The sequence below is a fragment of the Ruditapes philippinarum genome, unplaced genomic scaffold (assembly GCF_026571515.1).
Source record: "Ruditapes philippinarum isolate M1 unplaced genomic scaffold, ASM2657151v2 ctg2657_1_1_1_1, whole genome shotgun sequence".
In the NCBI taxonomy this organism is placed as follows: domain Eukaryota; kingdom Metazoa; phylum Mollusca; class Bivalvia; order Venerida; family Veneridae; genus Ruditapes; species Ruditapes philippinarum.
Window position 1 is genome coordinate 1 of NW_026853342.1, and position 18,146 is coordinate 18,146.

The window sequence follows — 18,146 nt, forward strand, 5'->3', positions numbered from 1 at the left end:
AAAAGACTTAGCGCCACTGAAAGTCTTGTTCAGGAACTTCTTCATGAAGTGAACCTCTTGAAATCTCAAGATAAGCATCGGCAAAAGAAAGTGCTTTACTTAGAGAAAGAACTACGTTTACAGCGCCAAAGGAGCTCTTACTTGGAAAAGATTGTTAAGAAGATAACAGTATGTGAAAGAGAGCAAGTCAAAACTTACGAGAAAGCTGCAACTAATAAGAACAAGGTAAAGTAAATACCGCCATATTAACTTAAAACAAATCGTTAAGAAATTAGCAATATGTGACAGAGAGAAATACTTAAACAAGGGGAAAAGACCTGTTTCAGTTGCCGAGAAAGCTGCAACAAATAAGCAAAAAGGTATACTACTGGTTTATACGGTTTGATAATGAATAATAAAAATAAAATTAATAATAATAATAATAATTATAATAATAATAATAATTTAAAGAAAGTAGCTCATGCAGGCATAGCATTGCACAAAACGGATAACGTATGTCTAATTTAAAATGTGGCCTTCTTATCAATATAAAACACGTTATGAAACGAAGAAGACAACAAACATTGCAATGAGTCAATTAAAACTACATTAAATATAATTTGATTGGTACGATCTTTTTTTACAAATCCTAAAACTATGGTATCTGATTTAGTACACTTTGCGCGTTGCGTTGTCGACAGCGACAACACAACCTAATATCGTCTTGTTGTCTTGTCGCTAGCGAAACGCGCCAAACCGTGCATTGTTGCACTAGCGAAGAACGCTAAAACGGCGCGTTGTCTTGCGGCGCGTTGTTGCGATGTTGCCCTGTCGCTAGACATATACTAATAGCTTCGATTTAAGCGCTGAGCGACAATGTGACATCGCGACAACGCGCCGCACGACAACGCTCCGTTTGGCGGTTTATCGTGCTGTTTCTAGTGACAACACGACACACAAAAGTTATTATAACATATAATGGCATAGTAACGATGAAGTTGATGTTACAATAAAAATAGTATTATTATTTATTTATTTATTTATTCATTTATTGATATACATTAAGGCGCTTGCTTTAGTTTCAGGTGCTTCAACAAACCGAATACGCAGACAATCAGTAGAAACTCCCGTTGCATTCTTTGCAAAGAGAAATGCCCATCTTCAACATGCCAGTGCTCACCAAACCGTTATCTTTGACGCCATCGTAACTAATTTAGGAAATGCATACAACAGCAGTGCTGGTGTTTTCGTAGCCCCGGTGGCTGGAACATACGTTTTTTCCACAACTCTGATCTCTATCAATTTCCAAAGTGCGCATGCGCAGTTCGCTGTGAATGGAGCAGGTATACCAAATATGTACGTTAGCCAAGGAGATGCTACGACTGGGGATGACACAACAAGTCAAACTATTGTCCTTCAGCTACAGAAGGGTGATGACGTATCTGTCCAAAACAAAGATCCTGACAGGGGTTTCCACGGTACAAATCATAGCATATTTTCTGGCTTTTTACTGTATGAAGATTTCTCTAGCCCCGCTGTAGTTGGAAAATAAATATTGCAGAAATATCTACAGTATTTTATTAATTTTCCCCTTATTTTGATTATAATGAGGAAAGAAAACACAACAGTACATCTAAGTTGTTCTAAATTAAGCTGCCGGTATTTATAATGTATGGAAGTGCTTGGTAATTTGAAACCAATATTGTTGGACAGACATCATATACTTATGCTTTTGTTGTTTGTTTTTTGTAACTTCTACCTTATATTATGTAATGCAACAAGGATATGGTTGTGTCCTCTCCAAAAAGGCACAATGTAATAAGTATGTGTTACAAACGGAGGTATAGAGTCAGAGGGATACAGCATGCTTGTTCAGTCAGATTGTCTGTAGAATAGGAAAGACACAACATATTCGATCATTCAAAATGTGTTCGGTATAATGAATATTTGATTATGTATTATTTAAACATTTATACAATAAGAAAAGAAATAATTATAGATAAATGCTGGATGAAATTTAGCGTGTTACTTTTACCCATTAACTAACTTTTAACTCCGAAGTAGAGGTGTTGCTAATAGGCGATTTTTCTGCTGTGACCGTTCATGTTTGTCTTGTCCAGTAAGTTTTAAATGTTTTCAATTTATGATTTCCCCCCTATTTTGTGAACGTCTGTGTGCCTTACTCACATTGACGTTTTTAAATGTTTCTAATTTTATGCTTGAGGATCGTCAGACCGGTATTCTATAGTTCCTTGCTCTGTGGCCTTCTTCAGGCGTTAATTTTATGTCCAAAGTTTCGGGGGAAATGCGTATAATGACAATAACTGAAGAATTTTGCAAAGATTAGTCTTAAACCAAAGTTGTACAAAATCTAACATTGTATTTAACCAATCAAAATCAAACAAGTATAAAAAATATTATCTACTACATGTAGTCCTTTTATCAAAATTATTGACAGAATAAACTCTGTCACATTAATCACTGAATAAATTACTTACAAAAACTTTTAAAGAGAACCGAAATCGGTTTTTTCTTAAGTATTATTTTCTAGTTCAATTAATTTATATAAAGAATGAGTCAGTCTTTTTATAATTCAGGCAGCTTTATATCTTATTCTAAACAATTTCCAACATCAACAGTTCGTCAATCACCATTTTAACAATTAATTTTTATTAAAAATATATAGTCAATTCAGCCCAACTTGACAATGAAAAGACTGAGCATAATGCCATAATGACATAAATTAAATGGAATTTCTTCACAATAAAAAGATAAAATGGAAACCTAAATACTCCTCACGGGAAAAGTGACAGGACTGGGATGGTTGAGGTGACGTTGCATTAATTAAAAGAAGCTGAAAAAGGATTTTAAGGAACCAGTCTTCTTTGATCGTCAGCCCGATCTAATTAAATTAACACACAGATGGGCACCTGAGGTCTACCTTCACTAGTAAAGCTGGAAAAAGTTACCATATGGCCTTTACAGCGCCGATTAGACTTTAAAACGAATCAACATTATTTTACAAATGCTTTATATACAAATAAATGTGCACACACAATGTTGTCAAAGATCTGTATAATTGATATAAATTATATTTGCATGTTGTCTTTCAATACGGCAAGCTGAAAATGTCTTTATATGCTCTGTAAAAGAGCATAACTAAACGGAATCAGGCATCGGTTTGGCGTGCGTTGTTGTTTGATATTGCATCCTTTGCTGTCCAGGTACTTCAAAAATATAAATGTATATTTAAGAAAACTTGTTATTTGTGTCTGAACTTCACCTAAATAAATAAAATACCTTACAGTAATGTGATAAAAACCAATGAAATCATCTGTTTTGGTAACTTACTTTACAACGGTATCTGATACACTGACAAATGAATGATTAGAAGTGAATACATATTCTTACATCTATCAAGAAAACACTGGGCTGCATCGGCGTGATTTGATCCATAATAGTTATTGTATATCACTCATTGTAATAAAATAACTTTTACATATACCATGACCGTTTCCTTGTGTTGTTTTTTTTTGAATTTCTTATATATGAACTATTATATTTAAATGAAAGCGATGTTTTTATTTCACAAGTGTTATAACGTCTTTATGAGCACATTTGCCTGTTCTGTCTTTTCGAAAACACACTCTAGCCAAAAAAACATTTTTACAAGCAATGTCAAATGATGTTTGTTCTTTCGACTTGTGAGAGACATCTTTCTATTCTTTGACAGAGACATTCTTTTCCTTTTCTAAGGGTATGTCGGTTCTGTGATGCATCGGGCAGATCGTCGTAAGTCAAGGACATGACCTTTGATATTTCGGCAGTATGAATTTCAATTAAATTCAAAGCGTAATAGAAAAATAACTATTGAGGGTATAAGAGTATAATAAATGCTTAAAATTTCTTTTTTAAATAAACATCGGATAGAAATATTAGGTGACAAATAATATAATACATGCTTAACATCATGAAAGTAACTGCATTTTAGCGTTGGCATAAGAAATTTGCCCTGTTCAAATAATAGTGTAAGTTTTACATGTCATACTGGAGTTTTACAAATAAAGATAACCTTCTCGCACAACTAGACAGAAAACAAACCCCTTTGGGGCGATGTTAATCTGCTAGTAAAAAGCTTGGCGGGTTCTGGATAAAGTTTCTAAATAGTCTAAAATAAGCAAAGTAAATAAAAAAATATTCAAAAATTTTTTCCTTTACTTTCAAATATAAATGACCAAATCAATTCATAAAAAAAAAAGGGTAAAAAATGTTATCTTGGTTATGGGAATCAATGTGCAGCGGCATAGAAAAATCAATGGTATACTACGTCACGCCACCTGCTGAATGCTCCCACTTGGACCATTTTTTCGTGACTAAAGGTAAAATCAATTTTATTATATGAAAAAGTAAGATATTCAAAAAAAAGTAGCGCACCAAAGAAATGTCTAAGTTATAGATAATTGTAAATCATTTATAGTTCATGCATGGTTTACTAAAACGGGATAAGATGTTTTTCTCTGAATGCCCCCACTCGGACTTTTTCCCGAAACATATAAGAAATAAAGTTTGAAAACCTTCTTTAAAATTATTTTTAACGTACCGGGATATAAACCAAGTCATGTTTACACATTTTTTTAGATTAATTTCAAATATTTCTATTCAAAAGTCAGTTTTTTTAAAGTTTTTTTTTTTAAATAAAATTGGAAAATGCTCCCACTCGGACTCAACTTCAGAGATGCTCCACTCGGACCCAAATATATACATTTTGAAAGCACATTGCTGTGTTAAGCTTTTATGGATTATTCTCACAATTTTTACACCATTTTGTCAATAACTACTGTGTGTGGCAACATTATAATATTTCCTTCTTTTTTACAGAGATCACTTCTTTGATTCTGAAGAATGACGTCGTTGGGCAGGAACAAGATGCCATGGCAAAGTTTCAACTGACATGATCACTATATAAAAAGTGCACTTGGCTTGTGTTGAATCCGAAGGGATGATTCAAAATTATTGCCAACAACAAAGATAGGACTATAAGACTTTAAATGGACAGTATGGATCTCAAGAATAAAGTTTTTTTTTGATGTTAAAAAATGGTGGTGTTTTATAAAGAAGTCATTATACATTGTTAAGTACCATACTGGATTAAGATTCTGTTGGACTCGTACACATATTAGAGGCCTGCATTTATTCAATAATTGCTGACTTTAATATCTTGTTAATAATTCTAACACGACCCGAATTTTTCCCTATTGAACATAGAAGAACCGAAAGTGTGTGTTATAATGCAATAAAATCACTGTTTGACGTTCTATATTTAGACATGTGACGTAATCATTATACACGTGACGTAACCACTTAAAATATGACGCGCTGACAATAAGTACGGAAACAAATCAGACGCAATTTAGCTAATTATCATGTACGGCAGCATTTATTTGTTTGATGTCGTGTTAGAATCGAAATTATATATCGAAATCGATGATTTTATTGCTTGATAACATCACTGTTATAAATAACATATCCCAAACAGTGATTTTATCGCTCAATAACATCACTGTTTGGAGTTCGGATGCGAGGAATTATATCACGAGGCGTAGCCCGAGTGATATAATGATGCGCATCCGAACGACACAAACAGTTGATGTTATCAAGCGATAAATCACCGATTTGGATATATTATTTCGATTCTAACACGACATCAACAAATAAATGTTGCTGTACTTGATAGATAAGCAAATTGCGCCTGATTTGTTTCCGTACTTATTTTCCCGCGCGCGTGGATTTTTAGTGGTTACCCACGTGTATAATATTAACGTACATGTCTAAATATAGAACGTCAAACTGTGATTGTTTTCCAAAACACACACTTTTTAGTTCTTTTATTTCAAAAGGAAAAAAGGGGGTTCCTGTTAGAAATTTTTAATTTAAAAAATGGGTTTTCTTTTTGGTTTAAAGTTTTTAAATTTTGATTTTAAAAAAAAACATAAAGGGACGTTTATGAAAAATAAAAAAATCAATAAACTACCGGTCTTTGAAAAGGTTTTTTAAAGAAAAATTTTAAATTTTTTTTTTTTTATAACTGGTTAAAAAGGGCCCCTGTACTGCCTATCTGGCAAAATAAAATATGCCTCACAATTATTGAAACTTTTTCCCAAATTTAAATATGAAAGTTTCTTGTACGTATTTTTACCTAAAAAAAAAATTAAAAAAAATAAAAAACAAAATCACATTATTTCTGTATCACAGCTTTACGCCCATCTTGGTAATTTAAGATCCTGCATGTAAGTTGTATTTCAGGTTGTTACCAATTGAAATTATATATATATAGGTATATAATTATGCTACTAAAACAATTTTCAAACATTAAGGAATATGTAAAATACGTACTGCAAATGCTTGTCCACATTATATGTAATCATTAAAATATACATGTATGCATTCAAGAATTCAACTTACACTTAATAGAAAATATATTTCTAATAATCTACCTTTATTAAATGTAAATTCGGTATTATCTTTACAAATAATGCTTTTTGGAACATACAATATTAATAAATCTTCATTTGAGTCATTTGAGCATTATATGTATGATATAAAACCATAGAAAAATGATTTCAGGATATTTTAATGATGATAAAATAATAACAATTATATATAGTATAATACAAGACGGTATCACAAACTGTTTGTGATACCTTCTTGAAACAGCAAAATTCCCGCCGAAAAGGAGGAAATACATTTCATAGGGGAAGTAACCCTTACATACATGTAAAAATTCCAAGTAATGACACTCGTGAAAATTAATGAAAAGTTATAGCCTAGACATAATAAATCATGACAAAAATAACACTCCCATGAAAAAAAAACAAAGAAAAAACAACAAAGAAGCATTAAGTGAACACTTCTGGTCCTTATGCTCTGCTATTCACTTCTATTAAACATGTTCAAAATAAAGTTTCAAGTTTATATCTCAAATACCTTTAGAGGTATGGTCCTTGCAAACTAATCATAGTGAATACAAAGAGCAATAACTCCAAAACTGGAGAGTTGTCATTCTTGTTTGCCGTATTTTACTTTATTGAAATCTATCCTCCAGTGAAGTTTTAGATGAATTGATCCTTTATGACACATTGTCCAAAAATTAACGCAAAAACTGAACAAAAGACAATTACTTCAAAGAACTATTATTCTTGTGTTTTCTAGAGTAGATATATCCACAGTTGGTATCTAAAATATTTGCTCCAGCTATGCCGTGCCATGATGTCCTGCCATGTGCTTCCTTACGTCGCAATGTGGTTTATACCTTTCCCCATACTGGTCACAAACACTTTCTGCAAAACAAAACGTTATAATATCAATTTGTTTCTTATTTCAGCGACTCTATTTAACGAGGAATTGTTTCAAGACAACTTTTATTTTTATCTTATTCTTAGGCCGATAACTGATCCTCTAAGAAGACATATTTACGAGACTGTTATGATCAAATGTGTCACAATTTAGTGATCTAAATATTAGTATCGTATTCTAAAAATGCTGTTTCATTGAATTCTAAATGATTATAATTATGAGTATATGAACGTGGATATCAAGATATTTTGAAAAAATAATAATATCTAAACACAGCATGGTGCTTTCAATATTTGTATATATTTAGGTCCGAGTGGGAGCATCTCTGAAGTTGAGTCCGAGTGGGAGCATTTTCCATTTTTATAAAAAAAACTTTAAAAAACTGACTTTTGAATAGAAATATTTGAAATTAATATAGAATAATGGATAAACATGACTCGGTTTATATCCCGGTACATTAAAAATAATTTTCAAGAAGGTTTTCAACCCTATTTCATATATGTTTCGGGAAAAGTCAGAGTGGGAGCATTCAGAGAAAACCCCTTATCCCGTTTTCAGGCCTAAACCAGGCAATAAATCTATACATGTAAACGTTTTTTTTTACAATTATCTCAAGTACTATAGCCATTCTTTGGTGCGCTACGTGATTTTTTAATACTCTTACGTTTTCTTATAATAAAATTGTATTTTACCTTCGAGTCGAAGAAAAAATGGTCCAAGTGGGAACATTCAGCAGGTGCGCGTTGACGTAGTATCCTACCATTGTGTTACTTTGCCGCATCACTAAAGAGAGACTCAAAAGGCCTCTTTTTTGTCTCACTATAAACCAGTCTCCGAGTCAGAACTGCGTCCTTGATATTACTCGAACACAATAAAATCTTCATTATTATTTTGGATGACACATATTCGCCAATTGTGTTTTTCTATTTGACATAGTTTATATAGTTATTTCGTATTTTGACACACACATTATACAAAACTATCTAGGTGCGAACTTGAACTTTATACTTTAAGTTAAGCAAGCATCCGTATTAAATTTCATTTTTCAAAACTATATTTATTGCTGAAATTAGAAAAATCGTTAAATGAATAAATATCTATATACACATAAGACTACAGTTAACACTTACCTGACATTTGCTAAAATTGTATCTGACCACTTGAAGCTAGTTAACCAGGTTAAGGATTGTTAATGATAATATAGAGAGGAAGCTAAACACAGCAAAATTGATAATATTGCGGTATACATACAGGTTTTCCTATTTCTGGGTACCTTTGTTTATAACACTATAACGGTATGCCTCATGTATATACATGTTAACTATAAGTACTAGGTCATATTCGGACAGTTGAACTAGTCATGCAAATGCGCATATTTCATACATGTAAGTTATTTGTGACTTATTGTGGCCGGGAGGTTGTAATATTTCCGCCTCTTGCAAAACTGATGGCCAAGAAGCAATGCAGTCAGCATTATTCAGCACAAAAGTTAGGTCATTTCTAAATATGGGATATTTTATAGGTTTGGCCGGGGTTTCAGCTCACGAAACGTGCGTAAATAGGTTAAACCGATCCGATTGGTCAAAAGTTGATTGCATGATTAATTAACCCCGATGACCTGCATAATTAACTGAACTTCATAAAATAGACCCGCGCAGTCACAAGACGCGCATTTTGGGTGATACTTTTTAGATCACGTTAATTCAAGTTTGCCAATTCAGCGTCAGGGCGGCTTTGATACTTCTTTGACTTATTCATTTAAGCTACGTACTTTTCTATTCGCATTTAATAATTAATAAGCGGAGAGCTATTTTGTTGATATACATTCATTTGTAATCGCGGAATAAGGGATTATTTAACCGAGAAATAAAAACTGTTTTAAAAGTTTGATTTGTATTAGTATTCTATCAGAACTTGTGCTGCTTTAATAAATTCCACTAGACACAACGCGAAGTACTCAATTGTCGTGCTATATGTATTGTTTTCCTGTTTTGCTTTTTCAAGCCGATAAACACAAAGAAAACATTGTATATAACACTTAATAGCATTAAATATTCAATGTATTGTATAATAACTACCCTTTCTTTAGCAAATATAATGTTTTGATTGTTTTATAAGAACATCATATATAACATTTCCAGTTAGATACAGCGTCCGTGACTAGAATAGTCGAATCATCATCAGGCGTAAACAAAATTAGAATGAGACATTGTATTTTAGAACATAAAAGCTTAAATCGACCCAATAAGTCTATCAGTCATTAAAAACATAAAACAATGAACTTATATAAAGCCTTGATCTGTGAAAAGTTGTTAACATAGCATTCGGCAAATTGTTTGTTCGTTTATACACCATCACATATGTGTATTTACACACCTCCTCTATTGTTTGTGACAGGTCTATATTTTTCGGATAGACCTGTTTAAACAAAAGAAAGTCCGTTATGAGGTCTATCTTTTGCACGTGCACAGGTCTGTTCTAGTTAGACAGACCCGGTCATGAAAAACACGTGAAAAAATAGACCTGCCTATGCGCAGACAAAGAAAACATGAAACGCAATCAAAAATTAAAAAAAAATGAATTAAAATGTAAATGATTGTCATAATGTTCCTGTTTTACAAATTCGGGATACATTTTTTAAACAAGATAATGTTTATTGAATGCACTTAGCAATTATTCCAGCATCCCTATATTAAATCTTTGAATAAAAATAATGGATAGCATATCAAAGTAAGGACATATTTAACATTTATTGAATCGCGTATCTTACTGGTCATTAAGTTCACAATATAAAACAATGGACGCTTCAAGTTCATTCATGTAAAACTATAGCAGTAATCACAGCATACTTATCACGATTTTATTTTATATCACCTAATCCATAACAATTTTAACGTTCTAGAAAATTCACAGTACATAAAATTGTACCAAAAATTCATATCGAAAAAATATACCAAAAATATGTCCGTTTCACAACTTTTCACCATTTCATATACGCTTTGCATTAGAAACCGCAGCTACCCACAGTTAATAGAAAAGTCTCTGGTAGCATTCCCCCATGCGCGATCAATCAGATTGTTAAATCCCCGTTAACCCCCGCCCCCTCTCTTTGAGTTAGGCTTTATCCTGTTTTTCTATTAAACCGGAGAAAAATCAAAACTGATTTCCCCTGAAAACCTTCAAAGCCACGGCTTAGTTTCAAAGAATGCTACACAACAACGTTAAAGGAAATTTGTATTGATAGAATCCAAACCTTGCTTATAGTGGCATGCATGTACAAGTACTTAATGTGGATTGGTCTACAATGGGCACATCTTCTATTATTATTTCAAATATCGATAGAAACGATAGAAATGTATTATTCGGATATAATTAAAAATTCTTGAAAAAGAAATGTCAATAAAGTTATTAGTGATTTAGTTTTAAAAATGTTATGATGAACAATCATATTTTATTCTAGAACACTATATAATCTGCCATATAAAATATAGTTTCGGTTCATGTATCTCACACTTGCCAACATTATACATATATGTAAGTCTTTCGTGGTCTGCTGGATATCCGGACATTACCCTTCGGACAGTTGCCACCTCGAAAGGGTCCCCCTCTTTGCAGTGTCTGACATTCCCCCCCCCCTACCTCCCTGTTTTAAAAACGTTAAAATATTTAATTGTTGAATTGTTTGCTAACAAAATTCATCGCCTTAAAGCTGCACGCCTCCAGATTAGTCAAAATATTTCAAGAAAATCAATATTGAGAAAAAAGTAATAACATTTTAAGGTCCAAGTTATATTTTTCATGTTATGTGCGGTTTACAAATGATTTTGCAGTATTTTATTACCATATTTCTACTGAGTAGCTAACGCAGTAAGGGCTACTTTTGCATATGTTGACGACTTTTTGATTATTTTCTTGAATTGTAAGTGCCGATTGCAATATGTAAATTACTTAATTTGTTCACCTTACAATATTTTACTTTTAAATACATTTCCGAATTTTCATGAAAATTTACATGAATCTTGAGGCGTGCTGCTTTACATACACAAAAAATCTCGCGCAAATTTGTGAAAATCAAAATAGCATCCAAAAAAAAATTAAAAAATGAACTATAATATTTCCATTGACATACAAAAATATCTATACACGAGATGACCTCTGACAAGTGACAAGTCGCAACAGCAAAATAAAAGAGGCAAACGTCCGAGGGGGGCAACTGTCCGGGGGCAAATGTCCTAGATTCCGCGATGTCTGATGCGAAATAATATCAACATTATTATGCATTCTTTAACATACCTTCCATTACAGTCCTATTCACCTTTTCATTGGCATATTGCACATTTAGCTTTTTTTATTATTATTTTAAAGGGAAAAGCAAAGTTAAATGCAAAATATGTATTGTACATTATTTAAGCAGAACATTGATAAAAGCTTACCTGTATATGCGCTGTGTTAATAATAATATTTGTGCATTACATCAAATGATTGCTCAAGCCAATATAGTTTTACGGTGTGTAAGTTGGATATCGGCCTCGTACATCGATCTTTCTGTTTAGGAAATACCTGGTCACGAATTTCATGAAACACCTCGAGCGCTACGCGCTCTCGGTGTCACATGACATTCGTGACCAGGTCTTTCCTAAACAGAAAGACCTCGTACTCGGTCGATATCCTATACATAAAAGTGTAAACTGTAGCGTACAGGTCTATTACAGCAACTTAAATTCTGTTTAAACTTATCATTGATATTGTCATCCATTTTCACTTGCTTCAAGCCAGTTTATGAAATAAACTTTTCAATAATAACCACAAAGGGTTATAAAAAAAGGGACATTCCAGATAAAAATAATTGCTTACTTCAGAAATTACACGTAGACAGTGTGACTGGGAGTATTTTTGGCTTTTTTAAAAATAACTTTAACATTTTAGCTGCAAGAAGATCGACTAAGGTATTGATGGTTTACCGTTACTTAATATATTTACGGAATATGATTCCCCACCGAATTTTTAATGTAGGAAAGATACATGATGGTTGTACGTTTGTACAGCTGGTATGAAGTTTAACAGAGTCACATCTAAATGAAGGTTTCATTGTTGCGTGTGTGTATAAATGAGGTACAATTGTGAATTTCTATAAAAAAATTTCATGACTTGCTCGTCATAGAGCTCAATTTTTCTATCTTTCATTAACTTCGAATCATCGAGTGAGAAAACAACATACATTTCTGTCATACACGGACACCTCATTATAAAAATTGGTTGTTTTTTTTAAAGAAATATTGATTAAATCTAACAATCTAAGATCAGATTACAAAATATTATTTATAAGGATACGCTTGGTTCGCGATTCTTTCGTCTCGAGAAAACGATGATGACGTCATTACTGATGCATCTTCTTAAATACTGGTTGCATATTTTTATCTGGAGGTCTATGTCTAACTGTTAATAAAGGTGTATTACATAACAATTTTTTAAGATAATAAAATTCCTTTTGACTTTTTAGATGTATTGATAAATATACATGTATAAGAAAAGAAGTGCAAATCTATTTGGTGTTTTATTATTGTCTTTTAATTGTGAATATTGCATTTTATATTCAAGTTAGATAACAGCTAGTCTTCTAAAATGAAATGATTAAAATCATAAAGGCAACACTGAACTGAATTAATAGAGATCTTCATAATCAATTTTAAAGATGTAAGTCTTTAATATGTCCGTATGGCTCAGGTTGGCAATTTCAAATCACTTGCCTCACACCACTTAGTAGTGTTGTTATTTTTTCTGGTCAGAACCTTAAATGCCTTAATGTCAACCTATCGAGCCAGATATTGAAGGTGTTTCTACACAGGGATCTTCCAGAGAATAAAATAATAATGGCAATATTTTTCTACTTAAATCTGTAAATCCATCAGAAAATTCATTGGAAATCCTCGAGGTTGAAACTGCAATCATTACTTTTATCTGTATCAATATGCCCTTGAACATGATCTGAATTGTTTTCACCTTTTCTCGGTGGTAATATCTTGGAACAGCCAAAACCAATATAACCATAATTATTGGATACATCTCAGCAAAACCCGCCAATAACATCATAATCAGAACGTCTTCGAAATATAGCTCAGGCCGGTCTCTAGTTGAAGATGCTACTAGTGCAACCAGTATGGCCAATAATAAAAGCATTGGTACAAGAGACACTTCCCCAGCAACATATATTTCTTTTCTTCAGGAAATCGTAGGTCTTCATGACAGGATCACTATTTACTAATTGTACAACATCGCGTAAAAGCTCTTCAGAAACCTATAATTAGATTAGCGTGTGTATATTTTGATCTATAGTGCATTGGTTTCAATTCCGAACATTGTATTTGTTTACATTTTGTAACAATAAAACATATGTCAAAGTATATTTATCATAAACGACCATTGGTCATTTTAGTATTTATAATCTTTATCAAATATTTTACTGTAGCATTATACTGTATTCAATCCTTTATCGCAGAAAATCTATGTAACAAAAAGTACAATGTATTGATGGAAATATGAGAGAGGAGAAAAGTTATGTAAATTTTAGAATACTTACATATGTCCTCACAGTGATTCTGGAATCTTGTTATAGAATTTCATGATATATCACCGTGAAACTTTCTTCCAAATACATGTGTATCTACAGTTATGACACTAAACAGTATGCTCTTTATTTAACCATGACTCAATTTATTTGAAACAGATGTTGCAGGTGAAATGTCTGATGTAGTGTTAAAAAATGTAAATATTTGATAGTTTTTTCTTACCTTCATTTGACTATTTGTTAGCTCTGTAAGTAAGTCTCTATCCACGCGAAACTTACGCTTTGCAGGCCTGTTAAATCGAAGTTTGTCTTTCTCGACAGGAATTTCAACATTGTACCCATTTTCAACTTAAATATTAGATATAGGAATAATAAAAATACTATAATATGACAAGTGAAAATAAAAGGAGTTTAAATACTTTCGAAAGTGGGATAGTAGCTCCGACACCATAAAGCCACACAGAACCATAGCACCACTGTAAAGATATACATTGTAGGGCACAAATAGACACGGACCAAACATGGGAGGGACACAGTAGGCGACAAATAGTTCAAACTGAAAAATATGCAGGTAAGGTATAAGTAAATATGTCATTTTTTGATATACTGTACAATTCAGTTTTTCTATTTTTCTATACAGCTTCCTTATATTTTGTAAATCGCAAGAAAATATATTGTTTACAAGTTTTATGTTTTTTGTACATTGAAAATTTTAGAATGGTATCACATACAGATAAAAATCGGAAAACAATAATAAATCTAAATAATCATGTACGAATACGAAATTATGAACTCCATGTCTAGCGACACCATAACATATTATCTAAACTATTTTAGTTAGTCAATGATATTCCCTGTTAAAACTATTGTGCTTTCCCACTATTCAGGAAATACAGATATGCATGTATGTCTATACTATGTTACAATGCATATTTTATATACAAGAAATGAATTACGAATTACAACATCAAAGTGAGTTGTTAGATTGGAAATGCCTTTTGAAAATTGTTGCGTGCGGTACCCCGCTGTGTGTTTTACAAGTATTGGTATAGTTAGCTGACGTAGCTCTCTCTTGTTTAACTTTCTTTTCATATTATTTTGTATTATTTGTTCATTATTCAATAATATTTCTCATTACTTAAAATATAACATATCAAAATAAACTAATGACATAGAAGAAAAGGTTTTGAAACTGAGGTTGCTTGCTGATTATTTATAAAGCTCATCCAAGTGTACAAGTAACAGTTGCCTATGGTTATTATTACACGATGATCCATGTCGTAAAATAAAAGCGAAAAATATTGAAAAGGGCTTTGATATGGATATACCAGTTAAATAGACTGTATCATGTGTTTATATTTCAATAAGTAGTAGTTTTTTTTACATAAGAAATCAATATTTAAACTTACATCTGGCTATAACGTTCGTGAATTCTAGTGGAAACATGCTCTTACTCAAATCTGCAAATTAAATAACACCAGGTGAACCATAAACAAGATAACATATGAATTGAAAACAAGCCAAGTCCACGCCCCTTTTACCAATTAATCAAAGCAGAAATCTATGGAAAGCCTTGACTGTCTTATGATTATAAAAATGAACGTTGTTGTGTCACTCTTTCTTTATACACCGTGCACTCATGAATAAGTTAAAATTATTGACATCACATACTGTTGACTCTATATAAAGATGGTTTCACATAATATATTCATAACTTCACATCTTATAATGACAGACTGCCTTATATAAGGACAGATTGACATTATATATAGTTATTTTGACATTATATAAGGATGATTCCACATAATATATTCAAAAATGCACCTCGTATAATGATATACATGTATTGACATCATATTATAAAATAACAAGAATAAAGATCAACAAGGCAAAGGCAACGTTCACAGAACGCCGCCTCCGGACACACCCAAGCAGGACACCCAGAAGGCAAATAACAAGTACCCGGAGTGGACACAAGGGTGAAAGGAGCGGGACATGTTATGTGAAATAATATAAACAAAAACAGGCCTATAAGGGAATTAAAGGAAAAGGGCTGTACGGGTGAAAAGGTGGGGGGAATTAAAGACACATTGATATCATACATTGTTCAGTTGACTATATTTTAGGCATCGTCGGATACCCACGATTGATAAACATGTCACATAACATGCAATCAACCGTGGGTAAAATGAATCGATTTGCGTCGTTATACAGCAACAGGTGCGTAAAATATCTACCAATGACATCGCGTTTAACAAATCTATATTCTTCAACAGCGGAGGTAAAAAACAATAAAAAACAAAATGGCAGCGCCCACGGTTAAAAACTGTTGTACGTGTCTTGCTAAAATCAATGGCAAAAACTATCGCCAAATCAGTTCTTCTGCAAGCAGATATCAATCAGAAAGGAAAACATCACGCTGTAAAAGTAAATTATCTATACTTTCTTGCTGGAAATCGTTTAATTTTTCGATGTTGAACTTTTCACGTCGTCTATGGTTGTCGCAATATTGTCTGTAATACCGAACGTCGTACAGAACGAGCGTTTTGATTGGTTTTAATCGCCTCATGAAATCGTGAGGCAACCAATGAAATAGCTGCCTTTGACACACCTTTAATCGACTGAATATCGGCCAAAAATCCCACGGCTGATAAATGTTAATGGTTCGGCCGTGGGTATCCGACGATGTATTTTAGGATGGTTCCACATAATATATTCATGAGTGCACATTGTATAATGAAAGGTTGACTCAATATGTTGATATATGGACAAAACAACGTTTAGGTTTATTTATAATTATAAGACAGTCAATTAAGGCTTTCCATAAAATTCAGCGTTTCAATCAAAAGTGGTGAATTTCAAAACTTCAGCAGATGTATTTTATAGTGATCATTTTAGTGACCATAGACCCTTTCTATTCAGATGGTCATTAATAGTTTTAACAATTTAAAAAAACATTTAAGATAAAATCAGTGATGAATTTATAACAAATACATTTAAAATACAACCTTGTCATTTTTCAATAAGATCAACACGAAAACAAGGCTTATCTTTTTTCAATAAGGAACTATTTTACTAGGTATATTTAATAAATACTTACCCAAACTCTCTACGGATTCTGCTATTTTACTGGCTATCCCAGCTGCATCGACACATCGTGCATTAACAAACGTTAGAAATGAAAGAAGAGAGAATGTTTCTTCTCCAACATCTTCAAGAATAACTGGAACTATACATGGAATTTTCTCATCAAATGATGCGGCTAAAGCAATCTTTTGTTGATAACTACACCATTCGTCGTTTGTATAGCGCTGTGACAGGAATAATACAACTTTTACTGACTCTTTCATTCCCGCTTTCATGAAATTGAACTTGTCCACACCAGGGTAACAATCAACTACATCATATAAACATTTCAAGTGAAAACGTTCTTTAGTACAGTGACAATTTCTTCAACCGGTTCACAATCGTCCTCGGCAGCTACGATATAGAAGTAATACTTCTTTCCTGTTGGTAACTTTAGGCATTTGTGTCTTAAATTCCGATTCAGTTCGTTATTTAAATCCGCCATTATTTTCGAATTCCACTGTGTATTTGTTATTCAATCCGCCGAAATCGTATTCATATATCTTCATACAATACTAGTATATTATGTCTATAGAACGTGTTTACTATAATCTAACAGTTGAGGTAAAATACGCGTGATAAAATCTCAACACTTGAGGAAATATTGCTGTAAACTAAACCGCTGACGAATTAGCTGACGATAGAGAGTAAATAGGAAACTGCTGGCCAGTTAAATGGTAACTGCGGAAAAATATAATATATTTTATATATCTAACTGGTTAGCACTTTTTATAATAAGTTTAGTTGGTCAGCAGATTCTACCATATGTTTAACTGGGCAGTAGTTTTTATTATATGTTTAACTGGTCAGCAGTTTCTCGCACGTTGAATTTGATGACCATATAAAATAAGAAGGTAATTGTGGGAAAAATCATTTAAGCATTTTCTACTATATTTTTTTTCGGGAGATGTAGAATCTGCTTTATTTACTTATATTACAACATAAATAAACAATTCACGACAACGCGCCATATTGCTTTATAAATCTTACTCAATACCTTAAATTGCAGCAGGGTCTTTCAAATAGATATTTGAAAGACCCTGATTGCAGTAATACTATGCTTATAACTATGATAATCAATTATTTACATTTTAGAGGTATCATTATTTAAAATTCAAGAAGT

At 32.5% G+C, this 18,146-nt stretch overlaps 2 protein-coding genes across 3 annotated transcripts; one reads left to right on the top strand and one right to left on the bottom strand.

Annotated features, from left to right (window-relative positions):
- Positions 1-268: 268 nt before the first annotated feature.
- Positions 269-1,545, top strand: LOC132736569 (C1q-related factor-like; the record flags this gene model as incomplete). Its single annotated transcript, XM_060723720.1, has 2 exons — positions 269-359; positions 1,059-1,545. Coding segments are annotated over 2 exons (564 nt in total), but the record flags the coding sequence as incomplete, so codon positions are not given.
- Positions 1,546-8,400: 6,855 nt separating this feature from the next.
- LOC132736549 (uncharacterized) lies at positions 8,401-17,575 on the bottom strand. Of its 2 annotated transcripts, XR_009626592.1 has the most exons (6): positions 16,998-17,575; positions 15,307-15,357; positions 14,121-14,245; positions 13,333-13,627; positions 12,664-12,768; positions 8,401-8,498 (listed from the first exon to the last, which is right to left on the bottom strand). XR_009626592.1 is itself a non-coding variant. In XM_060723693.1 (4 exons), exons 1-4 carry the CDS (start codon positions 17,257-17,259, stop codon positions 13,460-13,462), a joined length of 606 nt encoding a protein of 201 aa, XP_060579676.1. In that variant the 5' UTR covers positions 17,260-17,575; the 3' UTR covers positions 12,887-13,459. The 2 variants fall into 2 exon arrangements, 1 of the variants encoding a protein (XP_060579676.1); XM_060723693.1 differs by lacking the exons at positions 8,401-8,498; positions 12,664-12,768 and having other exon boundaries at positions 12,887-13,627.
- Between the last annotated feature and the right edge of the window lie 571 nt (positions 17,576-18,146).